Source organism: Diabrotica undecimpunctata, chromosome 1, assembly GCF_040954645.1.
Source record: "Diabrotica undecimpunctata isolate CICGRU chromosome 1, icDiaUnde3, whole genome shotgun sequence".
NCBI classification, from domain to species: Eukaryota; Metazoa; Arthropoda; class Insecta; order Coleoptera; family Chrysomelidae; genus Diabrotica; species Diabrotica undecimpunctata.
The window spans coordinates 162,572,453-162,593,700 of NC_092803.1; the positions used below are offsets into that span (position 1 = coordinate 162,572,453).

Here is a 21,248-nt window from a genome sequence, read left to right on the forward strand (position 1 = left end):
GATAGGTGACAAAACGGGAACAGGAGTGGAACGAATACATTAGTAGAATGGCAGAGGATAGGATAGTACGAATAGCACGAGATAAGTCACCAAATGGACGAAGAAGTATTGACAGACCAAGAAAAAGATGGTGCGATAATTTAAACAATTTAGGAGGCTACTATTGAAGAAGAAACAGGCTTTAAGGCATACATACAAGAAGGAAGAAGAAGAAGAACATACAAAACTCACAGAAAGCTACTACTAGTTCAGTATCTTCACATTTTTAGAGCTTTTTTTAAACTCAAGTATTAAATTTATAACTTAAACAGGAAGTATAAGAACTTCTTTTTTGTAATTGTATTGTATATTGAAATTTATAATAAAAATTATTTAAAATGGTTAGTCCACATCAAAATGTTTTCAGTCTTATGTTAACTAATCTGCCGAGTGGAAGAGTGAATAAGCTCCCATTCATATTGAACCTAGCCTAACTAATCTGCTATATTATCTCTGCTCTATGAGGAACAAAGGATGCCCAATGCATGGAGGAAGAGCATGATGGTATCACTGTGTAAAGATAAATGGGACAATCAGGACTGTAACTATAGAGTGATAAAGTTAATGTAGGATATACAATGAAAATTTGGGAGAGAACTGTAGAGCGAAGGTTAACGAGAGAGACGTCGTTACGAGAAGACAGTTTGGGTTTACGCCAAGGAGGAGGACACCGAATGCCTTGTATGATTTAAGACAGTTGATAGAGAAATAGAGCGAGAAGAAAAGAGAGCTACATTTGGTATTTGTATATCTTGAGAAGGTATACGACTCAGCTCCTAGACAAGATGTATGAGAGAGAAATTGATTCCTGAGAAGTACGTAAGGCTCGTGAAGGCTATGTATGACCTGAAGTGTAGCCTGTAAAGAGAGTTCAGGAAAAGAAGATGGAGATATATTAGAAGGGACAAGATCAGGAACGATATGATTAGAGAAAGTCTATAGTCTCAAAAAAGGTTCAAGAACAAAGATTGAAATGCTTTGGTTACGTCAGACCATAGACAGTGGAAATGAGAACTACGCGGAACAAAGGATAAAGCTCTTAAAAGTGAGGGAAAAAGATGTAGAGGAAAATCGAGAAGATGAAAGGACTGCGCGACAGAGGACTTAAAAAGAGAAATGTTAAAATGAATAAGACACGATGGACAGAAATAAGTGGCGAAAAGTAAGGAACAGCGACTCCTGAAAAGGGAAAAGCTGAGGAAGAAGAAGTTAACTAATCTGCTAGTTTTGATGTTAGCTAATCCTTTTGATTAATTTTTATTATAAATTTAAATGTACTAATTACAAAAAAGAATTCTTCATACTTTCATTACTGCGAGGAATTAGATCGCAAGCGCCAAACACTCTTTGGAAACCACCAAGTGACTTCAAAACATACATATGGTGTCTATCAACTGCACCTGTACAAGTTGGTATAGGGTTCCAGAATTCTTGAATGGTTATCTTGATTGAATGGAAGATGTACATTGAGCTAATTGACTGCAGTATGTATGACTGGTTTATAGCAGAGGACTTCCAAAAAATTTAGCTAATTTAGCTATCTTAGTCTAGATACCTATTTTCAAAAAAATCGGTTTCGTGATGGAAAATTTTCACATCAACATTAAAATTACGGTTTTACTACATTAGATGTTTAGCCATTATAACCAATATAACATTATTTTCCAAAGAAATTATTTAATTGTTAATATAATAAATCAGATAAGTTATAATATACTCAAATGTAGGTGCAGGAATCAATGCCTCTTATTAACTTATTGTGACTTTACGACGAAATTAATATAAATAATGAAATTCATTTTTTCTAAATTAATATATTTTATAGACAATTAATTATAACAATAGAAGAAGAAAAATATGTCCTGCCAGATGATTTTATGTAATGAGTATTTAATTAAGAAATTAATTAACGATATAGTTTAAAAAAACTGTCTTTTAATTGTGTTTAAACAAGTATCCTGCTGCTTTATTATGATTAAGGAATTTTATTAAAATGTCACGGTCACAGTTGGCTATTTTCAATTATTTTTTTCATCCCGTCAGATTTTGTGGCCTCTTAAGATAAGTTTATACATGAACAGTTAGATTATAGACGATCCTTATTGTTTCTTATACAAAATAGAATTAAAAATAAGTTCTTGATTTATTTAAGAGACAAAAATAAAAAAATTACTTAAAGATTACCTTTTGATAGCACCTCTATCATCCATGACAGCGCCTTGCTTGGAGGCTTGTAACCTCATCTGTTTGGCTTGCTCGGGATGGAATGTACACTCAGTATTTGTCTGTTTATCGAAATACTCTGGTTCTCCATCGATACCATGTTCCAAAACTACATCTAATTTTTCACTGGGTCTAAATTCCACTGTTATTCCTTCCTCTTCACACTCCTCTTCTTCGTCGTCCTCTAAGTCCTCATCGGAATCTTCAGATTCATACTCCTCGGAATTTTTGAAACAATCGTAGAGTTCCTCGAAATTGAGATTTATTGTTGGGGGGAAGACGGTTTCTTGGTTTCGTGTCAAAGTTGACGTCTGTGAAGAAATTATTGTAGAGTCGTCGGAACTTTCTTCTTTCCCGGTATGTTTGTCATCTGATCTCTCACGAACAGAAACATCAGACTCCTGTTTGAGGTGGGTTATCGCCGAAACTTCTTCTTGTAATGATAGCAAGTTGTACCATTTTGAAGAAACGTTATGGATGTTGAAGTCCGCTAAACTCACTTGGGCGCACCCCTGCAACAACAACAAATAAAATGATAAGTAATGAGTAATATAGTAATGATTTATATTTTTTCTATTATAGTAATTTAAACTACTTATATTAATTGGGTTAGCGATCTATCCTAACCCTATTCACATAATGTGTCTGCCTTTTAGATGAATAAAGATGAAATTTTCATAAAACTTCCTTCTACAATCCATTCCAAATGTATATACCAAAAGAACTGGATAAGATTAGCGAAGGACGTTAAACACGACTTATATGGAAGCCAAAATATAGTGTGAAAACTATTACGTTCAGCAAAAAGACCGATAAAGAATCTCTTCTTAGTCCATTATCCTACATGCAAAGATATGGTGATATCATGATGTTTGATTGACTGTGATTAACCATTTAACTCCATTTTGACTTTTGTGAGGCGTTTCCGGAAGGGAGAGTCCTATAATTTTTTTTAATTTGATCAGAGCACCGTAAAGGAGATCTGCCTCTAGGTCTTCTGCCTTCGACGATCAGTCTTTCCATGTCCTCTTTCCTTTTAGTAATATGACCAAATTAACTCGGACATTTCTGTTTATTTTTGTAATGAATCTGGTATTGTTTAATTCTTGAAGTACAGACTCTTTTGTACGATGTGCTGTCCATAGAATTCTTAGTATCCTCTTGTATACCCACGTCTCAAAGACGTTGATTTTGTTTGCGTCAGCTTTCTAGATAGTCCACGTTTCAGAAGAATATGTTGCAATAAGGATAAATGAAAATAGACAACAGAAAATGAAGTTAAAAGCGTAATACGACAATTGAAAAATCAAAAAGTGCCACGAGAAAATACAATTACAAATGAACAAATAAAATATGGAGATCCACGCCTATCAAAGGAAATAAAAATTTTTAAATGAAATAATTCAGGAAAACGAAGTACCTCGAGAGTGAAAACAACTTGTACCGAAAAAATCCAGCTAACTATTGAGTATCACACTGGAAACAATATCCAATTTTTTTTTCAAAAATAATAGCTGAAAAAAATAAGGAAAATAATTTCAATAGGTGAAGAAAAATAAGAATTTCGAATAAAGAAGAGATCCGCAGCAGGGTGCATTTTCATAATTCGCCAGATAGTGGGAAAAGTCAAAGAATACAACAGCCCCGTGTTTATGTGATTGGTGAATCTAACCAATGTATAAATTTTGCAGGAAAAGCTCCACAGGTGTTGTATTAAACCAAGTTCTGAAGTTCTGTAACCAGGATGTTCTTCTTCATCCTTGACTTCGCTTTACAAATATTTTTCCTTGCAAGATAGCTCGTAGGAGGGCATATATGTATTAATTTGCATGTGTCCGAAGTACTGTCGCTTTCGAGATTTGTTGGTGGTCAGGCTCTCGGTTTTTCTTCATTCTTCTGAGGGCCTTTTCATTTGTGAATCCGTCAGTCCACGGGATATTAAATGTTTCAAATCTTCTGCACATACCTTCGCTCAAGGTCCAGGAGTAAACACCATAAAAAATGACAGAGAAGACGTAGCATCGCAGCGTTCTTACTTTTATACCAAGAGAGAGGTTGTGGCTCTTGAAGAAGGCCTTCATCCGGTAGAAGTTTGGTTGACGTATAGTTGACTTTCTGTTATATTTGTCTTATCAATTATCAAGAGATTTGTCCTTTCCGTTGGACAAATAACCTTACCTCTTGATTGAGCAAGCCAGAACAGCATTTACTAATATGAAAACCTTGCTAAACAACAGCAGCCTCAACTTAACGCTTCGATATCGCTTTGTAAAATGTTACATTTACTCCATACTGCTATCTGGTGTAGAAACCTGGACCATAAAGGCCAATGTGATGAACCGATTGGAGGCCTTTGAAATGTGGGTTGCTGCCAATAATAAAAAGAAGAAAAACTGCTTATCTGGGTCATATATTTCGAAATTCCAAGTACCAGTTCTTAAAGGTTATTATGGAAGGGAAGATAGAAGGAAAACGGGCATCGAAAAAAAATACTCTCGGCTGAAAAACATAAGGGATTGGACAAACCTTGATGCCCATGTGCTCAATCGAGAGGTAAAAGAACAAAACCAAGAGGTATTACAAATAAGACCATACGATAAAAAAAGTCCAAGATAAATAACCCTCAAAAATGGAGAAACTATTAGAGCAGCAAAAGTAATACTAAACAGTTAGTTTTAACAAATAAATTAACAAGTGGCAATAGCAGGCTATCGATATTTCTTTTTATTTTTTATTAGTTTTTTATCTACTCTTAAGTTCGTTGGCAGATAATATATATATTTCATTGAATCCATTGTTTAGTTTGGAATTTTAATGTTCATTTAGTAATCGAGTTTATATGTTGGCCTTGAGATTATATTGTAACACGTGTTTGATTTTCTACGGTACTTTTTTACTTTTTGTCTGCCTGCACAGAAAAGCAGGAAGATCGGCGCAATCAGGCCTAACAAGACGCTATTTAAATTATGTAGTTTTAATTTTAATTTTTACAATATTGACAACTTAAGGGTATAAGGTTTTTATACCGTTTTGTACATTTTGTAAATGCTCAAGTAGGTAATCATGCCACCTGTTTTTAGGTTAAAAGTCAAAATTGTACCTCATTTGTTCATTATATTAAAGTGGGATTACTTACTTTCAGGTTTCACTGATGATGGTCTGATAGGATCGAATACGTTTTGAAAATTGTAATCCTTTTTGATATTTTCATTATTTTAAAAATATATCAGTATGTTTTTACTTCATTAAGTTTTTTTTACAAACTTAGGTGTTTCTTTGTTTATCTTCTTCACATTATAGGTACTCTTTACCCTTATATGTTCTTCCAGGACCAGATAATTTGATTTCCAAATTTTATACTTTCCTTATTATTATCTGCTGATCAAGATAGGAAAAACTCTCAGGATGTTACGTTTGGAAAATTTAACTTCGAAGGAGTCACTCGTTTTACACACACACACATATATATATATATATATATATATATATATATATATATATATATATATATATATAGGATCGCAGAGTGACTTAAAAAAGTAAATAAAGTCAATAGATCTTAAAATGAACCATGGCGGGAAACAGGCCGTACCTTGCTAATGTAAAGACTGCTCCTGCCTTATTACTGTTCAGAAAAACTAAAATTAAGTTTTACAAGACTTTGATAAGACTAGTTATCACTTTCGCTGCTGAAATTTGGGGCATGACAACGGCAGATTTTTTAAAGAAGATTACTCCGACGAATCTACGGAGCGGTGAGGAAAGATTTCTCATAAATAATTAAAAGTAATAGAAGATTAGATGCGAGGGGAGGGCTATAGTTAGGATTATACAGTTTAGAAGAGTTCAAAAAACTGGTGGGGCTTGTGCACACAAAAAGAAAACTCCTTAAGAGACAACAGGGGTATTCTTTAAGGCATTTTAAAACCAGGATGTAAAGGAATATTTGAGAGCGATACAATTAAGGTGGTGGAGATATGTATCTAAGAGGAGACTAGAGGCAATATGAGGAAGAGATCATCTGGTAGAATGAATGTCCTCTGTATTTTAGTATATCGAGGGTTCTATACATTTCTACAGCAAAGCAAAGTGCTTTTGTTTAGAGCATGCTCACAACACTAATAACAGGTATAAGAATATTTAAAATATTACTACAAACTGAGATACTCACCACACACTTATCTTGTTGATCCAACATTTTATTCCACACGTTGACTTGTAGAGTTTTTGTAAATAATTTATTTGCAGGTACTGGTATATTAAAGGCATCAGCAAATGTTGCCTTCTTCAGATCCTTCACATATTTTGTACAAAATACTGAAGGATGTGACGATGCCGCAGGCAACAAGGCAGTTTTTACATACCTGAAATTAGAATTACTTTTAAATGTGGTTTGATGTATATCTAAAAGTAGTCAAATGCAAACGATTTTTGAGAGAAAATACAATATTTGTTAGACAACTAATAATTAAACACAAAAAGTAACAAAATAAAAACCATGAAAAGTTTAGCAAGGTTTATAAACAAAGTTAGAGAGAAATCCTGAAAGAATACATTTGAAAAATATAAAAATTATTTAAAACGAATAATAAAACACGAGAGATCATTGAAACATAATACGCTTGCCTTACGTTTGAATGTTCAGCACCTTTGAAAGAAAGATATACGTATACTGGGTCCCATTAGCAACAATGGTGTGTGAAGAATAAGACCAACCATGAGTTATATCAATATTATAAAGAATTGAATATAAGCAAAAATACAAACACTGTGCTGGACAGGTCACCTTATAGAAATCGATAATAGCAGAACACCTAGTAGAACTATGGTGGAGTGTGGCCAATGAGAAGACCAAGGAAGAGGTGGTTAGACGAAGTGAGTACTGATGCTAAAGAGATGTTAAAGGTGGATAAGAGGGCCCGATTTGGACGGTAGCGCCATTGGAGAGAGATCAGGCTGACAAATTCCATAGTGAGAATGAAGAACAGACTTGTAGGGAAAAACATAATATATATATATATATATATATATATATATATATATATATATATATATATATATATATATACATATAATGTATTGCTCTCTATAAAGTGAATTAGAGAAATGTGAATCTGAAAGTTAGAGATATTTCCAAAAAAAGACAGTTGTGATGTTTACCGGTTAAGTAATATTGAGACTAATAATTCCGCTAAATCCCTCCACCATATATGCGTCAACTGTTTATGTGTATTTTAAGAAATAAAATTGATACTTACACTTCTGAATTATTCGGAATCAAAAGGGCACTCAAATTCCTTGCTTTCTCTATCGTAACATTGAGCATACTTTCAGTCGTACTATATTTAAGTTTAATTTGTACTTGTGCGGTTTCAACGTCCACGTCAGAGACGAAACCCAGCGACGCCCTCTTCCTGTTGGAAGCCTCGAACACTCCTGAATCACCCGCGACAGATTCGTCACTAACGGCAGCCGATACCGACCTAGTGTTCGTTCCCGAGGACGACGTCCTAGATAAAGCGGCTCCTTGAAGCATCTCGTCGTGATCTATTGCAGGTGAGGTTTCAGAGATGGGGGATAGAGGTGGATCTCCTGAGCTTTCGTAGGAATATCGGCTCGGCCTTCCTAAACCGGAGCCTTGCGACATATTGCTAGCTTGAGCTTCCAAGAGATCTGTTAGAGGAGATAAACTGGGAAAAGAGCTTCTTTGATGATATTCCATGTTTCCAGCACTCGCGATTGAAGGGTTAGAGAGTCTTAGTTCCACTAATCGTTCATCTAGTTGTAGTTTCCTATCCCTCTTCACTTGATCGTAAGTGGGGGGAGGCACTATACTAGGGAGATTCTCGTACATTGGAGATACTGGGGGTGAAACTGAACTAAGCGAACTTCTAGGAGATAAAGAAGGTTGTGATCTACTAGGCGAAGGAATAAGGTTTGTACTATCGCTGTTTAATAGCCTTTCAACTCGTTTATGTAAATCTGCCATATCGATGGGTTTTTCCATATTATTGGAACTCATACACTGGGGACCGCCATAAATGTCTGTAAAACTTAATCCTGAACTTAAAGATCCTTTGCTACTAGTTGTGGATAAAGAACCTAGACTAGAACTACTACTAACAGACAGTGTACTGGCTGATAGGGTTTTTAACTGGGATTCTAAATGCGTCATTTGCCTTAAACCATCTTTCAATTGTTGAAGTAGAAGTTGTTTTTCTTCATGTAACCTTAATCGATCAGCTATGGCTCGATTGGAAATTTCTAAAGCTTTGTTTAAATCATCTTCTAATCTCTTACATTCTAATTGTATATCACTCATTTCCTCTTTTGACCTCATACGCGGGGTTATACTTCTTAACTCACGTAAAAGCTGTTCTTTTTCTTGGAATAGTAAAAGTCTATCTTTATCAGATTCTAACTGTCCCGGTTGTACTTTTTCTTCGAGATCTGCCAACTTTTGTTGAATATGCTGTACACGTTTCCTAGCTTCGTCATATTCTAGCCTCATTTTGGCCATTTCGGCCAATCTAGTACCAATCGGAACCAATTCACATGACAGATCAGTTTGTGAAGCTGTGCTGAGCTTCTCTTGAGGTAAACTGAGAGTAGATATGTCGGGTGAACTTTCCGAAAGCTGGAGCCTAGTAAGATCATCTTTGAGTTTGGCTAGGGACTGCATAAGATCTGCCTTTTCCTTTTCTCCTGAAGACAGGGATTTTTGAATATTCCTAAGTTCGACCATGATAGCTTGTGCTTCTGATATGTTGTAGCAGGCTCCCTGTTGCATACTAAGCTTTTGCTCCACACTGAAAAAATGTATATATAAATTAATAAAAAAATACAGAACATATTTTAAATAAAACTATTTGTTGGGCGTTATTTAAGATAAAACCGACTAATGAATTCTAAATATTTAGTTAAATCACTATCAAGAGATCAACTAGCAAAAAATACGTTTTTTAGACATTTTTGTACATACATTTAAGTTTAAAGTTATCATAGAATTAAAAACGCTTTAGTATTTGAACTTAAAATTGTCTTGAGTGATTTATATCAATTACTTAAGCCTCAAAATAAGCTACTAGGCAATCACACATTAGAATTTTTATATCTAAAACTACAATATGTATAATATAATAATACCAAATTTTATAAGTCCACAAAGGACTTACAGAACAATCAGATATGTTACACTCATAAATCACCGAACATAGAAGGAGGACTCGCTAGTTCGACCGAGAATATGGATCAACAAGAAAGAAAAAAAAATATGTTTAAAATAAACAAAAAAAAAATAAAATACAGAAGATATATAATATTAAACAACCAAAAAAGATGAATATCAAAGGACATTGAAAGAAAAACTTCTACAGATCCTACATATAATAATCAAGATCTAACTTGCCACAAAGCTAGCAAAAGTGTTAGTCGAAGCATCAAAGAAAATAAGACCGTCCGATAAAAGCCAAAACCCAACCCACAAAGATACAAATAATGGATAGAAAAGAGAAAGGGCCAGTTTAAACAAAGAAAACATAAATTACAATATAGAGAAGTAAAGAAAACAGCAAAAATACTAATAAGAATGGACCTGCAAACTCATCATGAACATCTGGTAGAAAAAATTAAATCGAATATGAGAAAATATCGAAGGACCAAATTATTGCTGATATTGAATTTTGATTTTTGAATTATATGAGAAAATACGAAATTATTGATCTAAAAGTCAGAATAGAGAAACAAAACACGACATAGAGAAATATTATTTTATCTGGGATTAAACCACAATTAATGAGAGTTACATTTTATATTTGCTTTGACGTTTCGATCTCCAATTTGTAAATTGTTTTCAAAAAATTTTCGAATTTTCAAAAACGATTTCCAATAGTGGTTTAATCACATGTAAAATAATATTTAATTTTAAACTTGGCGCAAGGTAAACACTTTCAGAACTGCATAAATAATATTTTAAAACTAACGGAAGAATTTTATGGAGCACTCAATAGGAGTACAGTAAAGATAGAAAAAGCCAATAGAGCTCAATACCAAAGAAAAGTCTTGAACGTAGGGTCAGAAAAGATCGCAGTAATAGTTATAGATGAATAAAATATATAAAACAAAATAAATAGATATAATTTAAAAATTATGTTTATATGGGATTAAACTACAATTATTAATTGTAATGAAATCCCAACACACAAGAAAGATAAAAAACTGCATCTATAAAATACCCTGTGAATGCAACAATTTCTGCTGGGAGAAACCGCAAGACCACTAAGTGTCAGGATAAACGAACATAGAACGCGCACAGAGTACATTGGAAAGATGCATCACAAGTCACGAAAGAAACAGACGTGAGCAAGAGAAAAGTCAAAGAAGCAGCTCTCATCCTACTTAACGAAGCAAAATGTGTAGCTAACCCATCAGCAGAATGTAGCAGGCTTTGGTTGCCGATGGTAAAAGAAGAAGTCAAAACCAAGAATATACCAACAGTAGCTGAGTAATAGGAAGTAGGGGAAATATCACCTACAATTTATACACAATACATATGCAACACACAGTACACAAACAGAAACCTAAGTTACACAACCACATTACACACATAAACATTACACAAAAAAAACACACACAACACAATCAGAATTTGATATTCCTAGGGTAAGAACACCACCCTCAGATTTTACATTAGTTAGTTAAAAATGGAATTTCATTACAATCAATAATTCTAGCTTAATGCCATATCATCATGATATTTAAAGCTAGTTTTACATCCTATTAAACTAGGTAGAAGACTGGACGGACTGTTTTTGCTAGATTACCTCATATATTGAAAAAACTATATATCGGCCATCTCGGATTTTTAATGAATGCATTCTCCCTATACTCACACATGGAGCCCAAATTTTGAGACTAACAAGGAAATAACATCAAAACTTCCAAGTGGCACAGAGAAAAATGAAACGAGCGATTTTGGATATGTATATACTGGATAAAAAACAAATCAAAATTAAAGAGACAACAGAAACAGTCACACAACTAAAGTAGGAGTTTGCAGTACGATGGGATAACAGATAAGAGTACAAAAGTTATTAAATGATGACCATATATAGGAAAAAGGAACAGAAGAAGACCACAAAGTGGTGTGATGACCTAAAAAAAAACTGCGAAACAAATTGGTAACTGAAACAAAGGGTAGAAACAAGTGGAGACTCATAAAGCAGCACTATGCCAATTCTGAATGCACGGCAGTTAATAAAAAGAGAGAAAGACAAGACTTTTCATATTAAAACATCAGTTAAAATTAACCAAATATTGTACCGACTTAATTACTGAGTGCAGCTACTAGTTTTTATTATTTTTTATTTATTGGTATTTATTTGATTAACATATGAACATGACATTCGAAAATTCACAGATGTCTGCAGATAAGTATAAAATTAGTATGTAACATAATATACTCAACCAAATAAAATAATTAAATAATAAACATAACCAAACGTTATAAAAGTATTCTTTGTATAAAATTATGAAATAATTCTTAATTGTTATATTAAACTCTTATATTGTAACCACCTGTTTGCATCAGATATGCTCATTAAAAAAACCTGAATCACTTGCTAAATTTAGAATAAATATTTCGCTATATTATTAATATCTGAAGGATATTAGCAGGTGATTTTAGCAGATGCTTCAGAATCAAGCAGAATGAAATGTCCTGAATAATGTGGCTGATGTAAGCAATAGTAAATAGTACATGATTAAAAGATAAATTAATACTTCAATTATGGATGATTGACAAAAGCAAATTTGTTCATATATACTACATTAATAGAGCACCACAATTAAAACAAAGAATGTCCACGTATGTGATGCTGTATCACATAATACAAGATGGACTGACTGCTGAAATACAGTCGCGTTCCCCCTGTGCGACAGAGAGAACTGAGGCAAAGTGCAAAGTAGTCCCTGCATCTCTGTCTAATGTGTTGAGTTTATCGACCACGTGAACTTCTCATTGGTCATTTAGGTCACGTGGTCGATAAACCTGGAAAATTAGAAAGAGATACAGGGACTGCTTTGCGTCAGTTTTCTCTGTCGCACTAGGGTAACGGGCTGGTATTACAACGATCAGTCTATCTTGCATTATATGTTATGCCCTATCAGGATGTTAACCTAACCTACCTTAACCTACAGTATCACTAGAGACATATGCAAAATGCAATTTTTTTGCATATATCTGCATATTTTTATAAAAAAAATTTTACTGTATTTGTAAAATATCGTTACTTTTTTGTTGCATATATTTCAGTCTCGAGGCATCATACTAAGATCAATCTTACTAAGGATCAAACTTACACTAAGAAATCAAACTTACTTCGTTAATGTTTCTACACCTCTCTGTGTATACGTCATTTCATTCCTAATTTGTTCTAATTCCGATTTTAATCTGGACACCCTGTTTTTCGCTAAAGCTACATCGGATTTTAAAAGGTCAGGATCGTACTTCGTGCTAACGCTACTGCTCGACGAACACACTAAAAAATAAAGCAGGTTAATAATTCTCATAGTGTTAATATATCTTTCACAAAAATCCCAAAATACTTTAGATGTGGCGTTAGGTTGACAAATTGACAAATAATAATTTAGGTAGATCGGTGTTAACGGATAAGGTATAAAAATTATTCTCTGACCATCGTAAATGTTGGCTCTCAAAGATTTGATTACCTGACATTCCTGAAAAATGATTACCTAAATGTGAAGCTAGAGTCATAACCAGAACATTGAAATAAAGTATAAAGCTAGATAGACAATAATTAATCCCCATACATATAAACACGCTAAAAAGATCTAGAGAAAAAAGCCAGAATAATCAATTAAATTTTTTATTTAATTATATTAATGATTTTAGAAAATTAGTGAAAATATATAGAATAGAGCCAAAAATATGGACGCAGACTGATTTCCACCTATCTTTTTCTACCCCATCAATCTCCGTCTTGCAGGTTTCTTCTTTTCATTTCATCTCTAAACGATCTTCAAGATCTTCCTCTGTTTTTTGTTCCTATCGAACTGCCTAGTGTAATTTTCTTTATGTAGCAACCTGAATCTGCTCTTCCGATATATCCGTACCAGGCTAATCTTTTTATTCTATATAAGCGGTTATATCGGAGTATATTCTCATACGTTAGTTAATCTCTGCGTTATTTATTCTGTAATGTCTTGTGACTACAATTTGGAAATTTGCAGTTTAATGCTCTTATTTCATCTGTTTTTCTCATTCGTTATGCAGTTTTCAGAACTGTAGATGAGTATACTTCTTTTCATGTATTTGTCTTATCTACTATTTATATCTTACTCGGTTTATTCTTCTTCTCCTTCCTCTTTATAAACAATTCTGCTTGTTCATTGGTGGATTGATGATGAGTTGTTCTAATTATAAATGGGATGGGATTTGCCTCTACGATTTTTCCATATAATCCACAAATAAAAGACTCGTTCGTCGATAGTTTTCGTAGCATTATTTTTAATTGCCTTCCTTATATGGATGTAATACAAGCTGTCCATTTGGTAGGTAGATCTTCTTTGATCGGTAGATCTTCTTCGTTTAGTCCTGTCTAAAAACATTTTATGTAGCTTTCTTTAGGCTTGACCCCAGAAGGGAGTCTAGTGATAGTTGTGTATTGTTCATCTCCGTATATTTCTGTCTCTGGTCATTTATATTAATCCAATGAGACAATCAGTAGAACGTTTTAAATTGTCATCCAGTCCAAATATGAATAAATTTTACACTTTATCAAGTATTGTGTATAATATACTGTCAGTATACTAAGAATTTCATGGGTACAAAAAGTTACCAACAGTGAGGTACTTCTGCGCATGAGTAAACAAAGAGAATTTTTAGTTATTTAAGAGTCTAGTGATAGTTGTGTATTGTTCATCTCCATATATTTTTGTCTCTGGTCATTTATATTAATTCGTGCATTGGTCTTTCGCAAAAATCTGATATCTGGTCAATTCATCTTGTGTCTTCTTTTAGTATTCGGCATCAGTGATGCCATTTGACCTTGTCGAATATCTTGAGATTATAAAGCAGATTTTCAGGATATGAGGATATTCCATTCACGATAACAGGAATTTCCTTGATTTCTCGACCATATGTCTCATACTTCTACCTTTGGCACATCTGGCCAGCTATTCTTTCCTACAAAGAGACATACTCCTTTAAAAGGAAAATTTTAAGTCTCTCATTGATGATTTGTAGCATGTGAGATAAGAGAAATAGTTCTGTAACTGTCGCATTTATGAAACGTGCCTTTCTTGTTTTTATCTCTGCTCTGGTGACTTGTTTGAATAATTTCTCGATTCTCTAGTGTTTTAATTTCTTTACTTTTTTAACTTCAGTCGAAGTTATTTCTACCGGGTCTTCTTCATGGTTTTCTTCTGCCACTATGGTTTGTTCCATAAATTGAGAACATATTTCAATACGCAGTTGGTATAGTATATTTGCAATCTTGTTCATTGATTTGACCAATATGTACTCTCTATTTTTATGGACCAACTTGATCGACTTTAGTTGGAACAAGTTATGTCATGACACTGAATTTGTTGTTCCAACAATGTTTTGTTGCATCTCTGCACACCTTTTTTCACTTGCTACGTTTCTTTTTTTTTCTTTTCTGTTTTTATTCTTGAATATTAACAAATGAGGAGATAAAAAAAAAATAATTAAATGGGTGGATTATATACACAAAATTACTTAAGACATAGCAGTAAGAGCTAGATATTATTCTCCAATGAGACAATCAGTACAATGTTTTATATTGTCATCCAGTCCAACTAGGAATAAATTTTATACTTCATCAAGCATTGTAAGACTGTATAATACACTGTGAGTATACTAAGAATTTCATGGGTATAAGAAGTTACCAACGGTGAGGTACTTCTGCGCATGAGTAAACAAAGAGAATTATTAAGTTTAATAAAAAAAAGAAAAATGCAATACTCGGGTTATATGTTGAGAGGTGAAAGATATGAATTACTCAAAATCAAATTGAAAGGTAAAGTAAAAAGCAAAAGATCAGCAGGAAAACCTCAGAATTCGTGACTGAAAGACCTGAGGAGATGGTTTGGATTTGGATTGGCAACCATCCAAAGGAAACGGAAAGAAGAAATATTGTAATATTTAAAATTTATATTTCATTCCATATTTATTTAATTATATTTCAATTCTATTCAAAAACTTCCATATAAAGACTTCATTTTCGTATGTATTCATAGAAATGAATAGAATTTAATATCTACAGATAAGTAGAAAAAAAAAAGATAACATCAAGTAAATGGATACTTACAACTAGTCCTGGAAGTGTTAAGATTTGTTAAGGCGTTGTTGAGGTGATTATATTCATCCTGAGCTAAGAGAAGTCTCTGAGATTTGACTTGATATATATCTTTTTTGGCCTGAAACAAAAGAAACTTGTTAGATATATTCATTGGCAAATTAATGAATTTAAACAATATATTTCTAAAAAAGTTTATATATTTCTAAACTCCAACTCCCCTTCGCATCTTTAAAGCAGCGGTGGAGGATAAGCAGTAATTTGAACTGCTGTATCGAAGGTCTCCTGTCTACAAGAAAAACAGTGCTGAACTTTAAATAACCTACACACATAATTTTACGAAATGTGCTCATTTTATTAAGTCTGGGTCAACTGGGACTTTGGATATATATTCCGAAAATATATCGATATTTTTGATGTTACCATGGAAATGATAGAGGTACTGGATTTTCTAAACGGCTTTGAGTCATGGATGTGCAAAGGACAAATTTACTATTCGACCGTACAAATTTTAATAATTTTGGACGAGCCGGCGCGCAGGTATTTTCAAGGTCATAGTCACTTAGAAAATCCACAAACTCTACTACAGAGATCTCCTACATGATATACCTACTAAAACATACCAGGTCTATATATTACACAATATCGAAACGAGAAAAAATATTAACACAAAATTGTAGTGTATTAAAGAAAACAAGAAAATAGTTTTTGTCATGAACTATGGCTGTGTACATAATTTAAATATTTAAATACAATTTCAATTGCTAAAAACTGTCTAGTCCTGATAGCGTAATTTTAAACAGCTGATCGAATGTAGGAAATGAATTCAGTTGGAAAATTTTATATTGTGTCTTAACTAAGAATTAATGTTTTTATCGCAACTTTTGTTCGTCCGGGTACTCCACTGGTTGAGGTTATTTGCGGACAAATTCTCAGTTAATTGCCATTAGCTGACAGTGAAAGTTATAATTAATGTTTAAAATTAGTAATATCTTTAATTAAATTAATAAAAATAAGGGCAAATAAAAATAATGCGACAATAAGAGTAAAAACGTTGCTTGATAGTGATCTTGATTAACAAAATAAACAGAACGGAGACTGAAGCAAGCATTAAAAAATAAAGACATAAAGGAATGCAACATCTAATAAATAATAAGAAAATAAGACGAACAACTCAAACGTCTAAACCCATAGAACGATTTGAGACGAAGAAATCCAATGTTATAACGGGAACAACTATATATACCCTTATTCACGCCCACATAAAACATCAGATGCCTTCGCGGTTAATCTTTCTGACATTTGCGGTGCGGAGGTTGGCAATTATCATGATCACTCTAACTGCTCTAAAGAGTTGTTTTGAGCTGCAACTATACCATTCTCCTAGGTGTTTTATCCAAGATATTCGTCTTCCTTCCACATTCTACTTTTCTTTGGATTAGGAGCCGCAAGATGCCGTATTTTTTCCAAGCATGATTACTTAATTATACTTTTACAGCACATTTTCTTAAAACTTTTAAATACGCTTACATCTCAAAGGTTTTTTTTTCGCATATTTGTAAGTAAGCAAATTAGTACTCAACTATGCAAAAATGCCTAGTTTATATATTACTATATGATGATATATTACTATATAAAGGATAGGATAGTGTTCGGCACATTTTCTCTGCCTGTACGAGTTGTCTGTCAAGTGTTTCATAGACACGCAACAACAGATGGTAATTATCTAATTTATTTGATGGTTATCATTGACAATAGTTCTAATAGACATATTGGACGGTAGTTTTTTTATACTATTAATCCCATTTCCTTTGTGTGAAAATGACCTCGAAATTTCTGCGTAATTGGAACCAAAATTGTTATTATTAAGTAATGTCTCTTGGCAGGACGACATTAACAAAACAATGTTTTTAAAGTCACGAAGGGTGGGTTGATTAGGACATTATTACGGAAAATTAAAAAATTGCAAAATTAGTCCTGCAACGAAAACAATATAAGAAAATGGACCAAACATCAAAGATAAAGTAATAGAGGGGTAGGAGACTGGGATAAAATGCGCAGAATAGAACAAGAAGTAATTCGTATTATAACACTGATTTCTCGGAGCCACTCTTCTGCTTCAGGAGATAGTGCGTGAATATGTTCTAATGTATAACCGAAATAGGTGTGACGACATTCTAAGACTATGTGGTGGATGGTTTGTTCGGCAGTCCCGCATTTATCACACTGAGGATGGTCTCTTGCTTCCCATTGGTTTAGCGTTATGTTGCATATTGATTGACCAGTTCTGTTTATGTTTAGGTTGCAACATTGTCTGTATCATCATCATTCTCTTTGCCTTTATCCCCATGCGGGGTCGGCTTCCCTAATTACATTTCTGCCTAGATGTCTATCTTGGGTCATATCAATATTAATACCCTTCACCGACATGTTCTGTCTAAGCGTCTCCCCCCAGGTCTTTTTTGGTCTTCCTCTCCTACTACTTCCAGTGACCTGCAGATCAGCAATTATTCGTCTATGTTCAACATTGTCTGCAAGGAAGATTAAATCCCTTCAATCTTGTAGTAGGATTTGCAACTATGTTTGCTCCACTTGGCGTTCCAATGCTGCTCAACTGTGAAATTTGTTCTTTGGCTTGCAGTTCTTACCGGTAGTCTTCTGGATTTTAATCTTGCTTGTCGGTCATTTGTTTATCGGTCTAGTCGGTCTTTATTTTCGGCATTTATTGGTACCATTGGGTTGTTTTGACATCTGCCATATTGTGCTCTTAGTGACGCGAGACGTCTTGGTTTTGGTGGGTCAATGTTGGACAAGACTGGAAGCTAAGCTGTTGGTGTTGGTCTGATAGTGCCATATATGATAGATTCGCTAAGTTGATCATAAGCGTAGCCAAAAAACACATACCTCGTATGTGTAAAAATCCAAAACAACACTCCCCGCCCAGAGATCATTTCTAGTAGATACATAAAAAAAGTACACTCAAAAAGTACACAAAAAAGCCATAAACTGCAGAAAAGCAGCAGGGATCAACCAAATCTAGCCCAAATTTCTAAAGAAGCTAGGCCCCCAAGGTGAAAAGATCGCTTCTCAAGTTTTACAATGATGTTTTACTCAAACAGAAGTTCCCCAAACTTTAAAAAAATTAAGATCATTAACATAGCAAAACGATGAAAGTATTTGACACAACCGGAAAGCTATAGATCAATCGCCCTGTGTCGTATATGTTACAAAATTTTCGAAAAAAATAATTTACGTAAGGCTGTTAGAGGTGAGTAGGAAAAAATAATCTACTCAAGACTGTTTTATTAAACTGGTAAATGAAATGATGAGTGACCGCCTTTTCCAAGTACTTGTGAATGGGAAAGCAAGTGCGTTCACAAGAAACCTACAAAACGGCCTCCTCCAGGGTTCAAGCTTTTCGCCTCTGTTCTTTAACATCTACACCTCTAGACGTTCCACCTACAACATCACGAAAGTTCACATGCTCTTGGAACTCAAAGTAAAAATTTAAATAGATGCCAATAAGTTATTGAAGAGGGTTTGAAAACAGTAAGCAAGTATTTTAAAAAATGTGAGCTCCGATCGAACCCGACAAAAACAAATACAGAGAAGCTAACCAAAAAATACACGTTGAATATGAGGGAGTTGTATTCAACCCCCAACCCAACACTAAAATTCCGGGGGTCACCCTTGATCGAACTCTGACCTCTAAACCGCACAAATCAATGTTTGACTCGCAGTTGAACAGGAGGTAATAGTAAATATAAACTGCGAGGCATAAGTTAGGGACATAGCTACAAATTAAATAAAAAACAATAACACAACAATTATACAACTGTATAAATCAATGAAGTCACGTATCTACATCAAAAATTAACACTAGTTTTTTGTTTTTTAAAATTAAATAAAAATAAATAAAGTAAAGTATTAATTAATTTAAATTAAGTTGTTTATAGATTATTACCCCTGGAAACTAGGCTGAAAATCCAACAATTACTGGGCACTATTTTTCAACTGGAATATCTGGGGGTAGTCAATACAAAAGGCGTACCATCTCGTGAGTATCGAAAACAAACAATAAAAACATTTAAAACACATTGAATAATGTGAGTTTTTATGTAGTTACTATATTTGCGAAAGATGGGCCCGATCGGTGTCAAGTAATTTAAAAAAAAATCTATTTGTGCTTTGTCAATACCTAGATTGGTTTTTTGGTCTGATTCTCTTTATAAGGTATAATGGCAATATCCCTAACTTATACTGTGCAGTATATATAAATAGGAAAATAACACAAAGCAAAAGGCATTTAATTTATTAGGAAATATATGGAAATCAATATAACGCTTACCGCAAAGATACGATTATTCATAACAAACGTCAAAAGTGTTCAAAAGCTTTTTAAGTAGCTGAATCGAGATTTCCGAATGAGCTGAGAAACTATAGCGTCTTAAAATTCTTATTCTAATCCGTAAATTTATATATTTACTACAGAAAAATTCCTCCACCTTCATGAATGCTGATCTTGTTATGCGTGCTTTTAATTTCCGGTAATTGGTGTAGCGTTTCGGTGATCCAGCTGCCCAAATATTTATATTTACTTACCCTTTCTAAGGGTATTGTCTACTGCAAGATGTTCTTTTTTTGTGATTATGATAATTAGCTTTTTAAGGTTCATTTTTGACCTGAGTTGCTGCACACATCGTTTAATGATTGAAGGAGTATTTGGATATTTTCAAGATTATATTTTGGAATCGCATCTTGTTAAAAACTTGACCATGTATTGTAATACCTTCTTTTCGATCTCCTAGTAATTGCTAGAGTAGGATTTTTATGTAACAGAACTTCAGGAACTCGGGGTATCGTAGATTTGTCGTTTTGATACTCGGGACAAAGTCTGTTCAGCAAAGTAATTTAAGAGTCTAATCGATAATTATATAAAAAAAATCAAATCTTACTATACCATTAAGTTCAATCAGTACCTCGTCATAAAATAATAGGACAATCTGATATCTTTTGTGATAAACCTTTTTCTTATAAGAATTGTATAAACCTTCTGAGCTTCGATATAATATTAATTCAGTTGTTGGTTTTGAAATTTTTGAAATATCGTTTTTCGGTTTTCTTTTGCGCAATTTTAAATTCTGTATTCTCATTACAATCAGCAACTGCCAAATGGTGTATCGAATATTTGCACAAATCTTAGCACAGTTGAACCCATTTAAATTCACAAAAAGCTTTAAAATTCAGTTAATTGACAATTCTGTTAGTGTATAATCACGTACTACAACTAATATGACGTCTAGAACGTTTTTTTTCTTCATTTATGTTTTTATCTACATACGAAAGAGTCTGAATTAAAAAAAATAGACTAGAATTTTCTATTAGAAGAAATTTCTATAAAAACGATTAATAATTTTCGCAAATACCATTGGCAACAAAAATATCTTTAGACTTTCCAATAGAACGAAATATTAAGAAAATACATTAATCGTTGGCAATGATATTAAAAATAATAAAACAGATCAAAACACCTAAAAATTCCATTTCCATTTCATTTTAAAACTTGAGTTTGAAAAAACATTTCTTATAGAAATTTAATGTGGTAATAGATATTTTTATTTCTTATCTAACGTATGTGACGTAGGG

At 33.4% G+C, this 21,248-nt stretch overlaps 1 protein-coding gene across 2 annotated transcripts in view; it reads right to left on the reverse strand.

Moving 5' to 3' along the window:
- Positions 1 to 21,248, reverse strand: part of kibra (WW and C2 domain containing protein kibra) — a 131,994-nt gene that overhangs the window by 17,192 nt on the left and 93,554 nt on the right. For both annotated transcript variants that reach the window (XM_072520371.1, XM_072520370.1), the window contains 5 exons: positions 15,615 to 15,723; positions 12,641 to 12,800; positions 7,521 to 9,071; positions 6,434 to 6,626; positions 2,224 to 2,774 (listed from right to left, as the gene is read on the reverse strand). In XM_072520371.1, the coding sequence (XP_072376472.1) occupies positions 2,224 to 2,774; positions 6,434 to 6,626; positions 7,521 to 9,071; positions 12,641 to 12,800; positions 15,615 to 15,723 (2,564 nt within the window). The remainder of the gene's footprint in view (positions 1 to 2,223; positions 2,775 to 6,433; positions 6,627 to 7,520; positions 9,072 to 12,640; positions 12,801 to 15,614; positions 15,724 to 21,248) is intronic.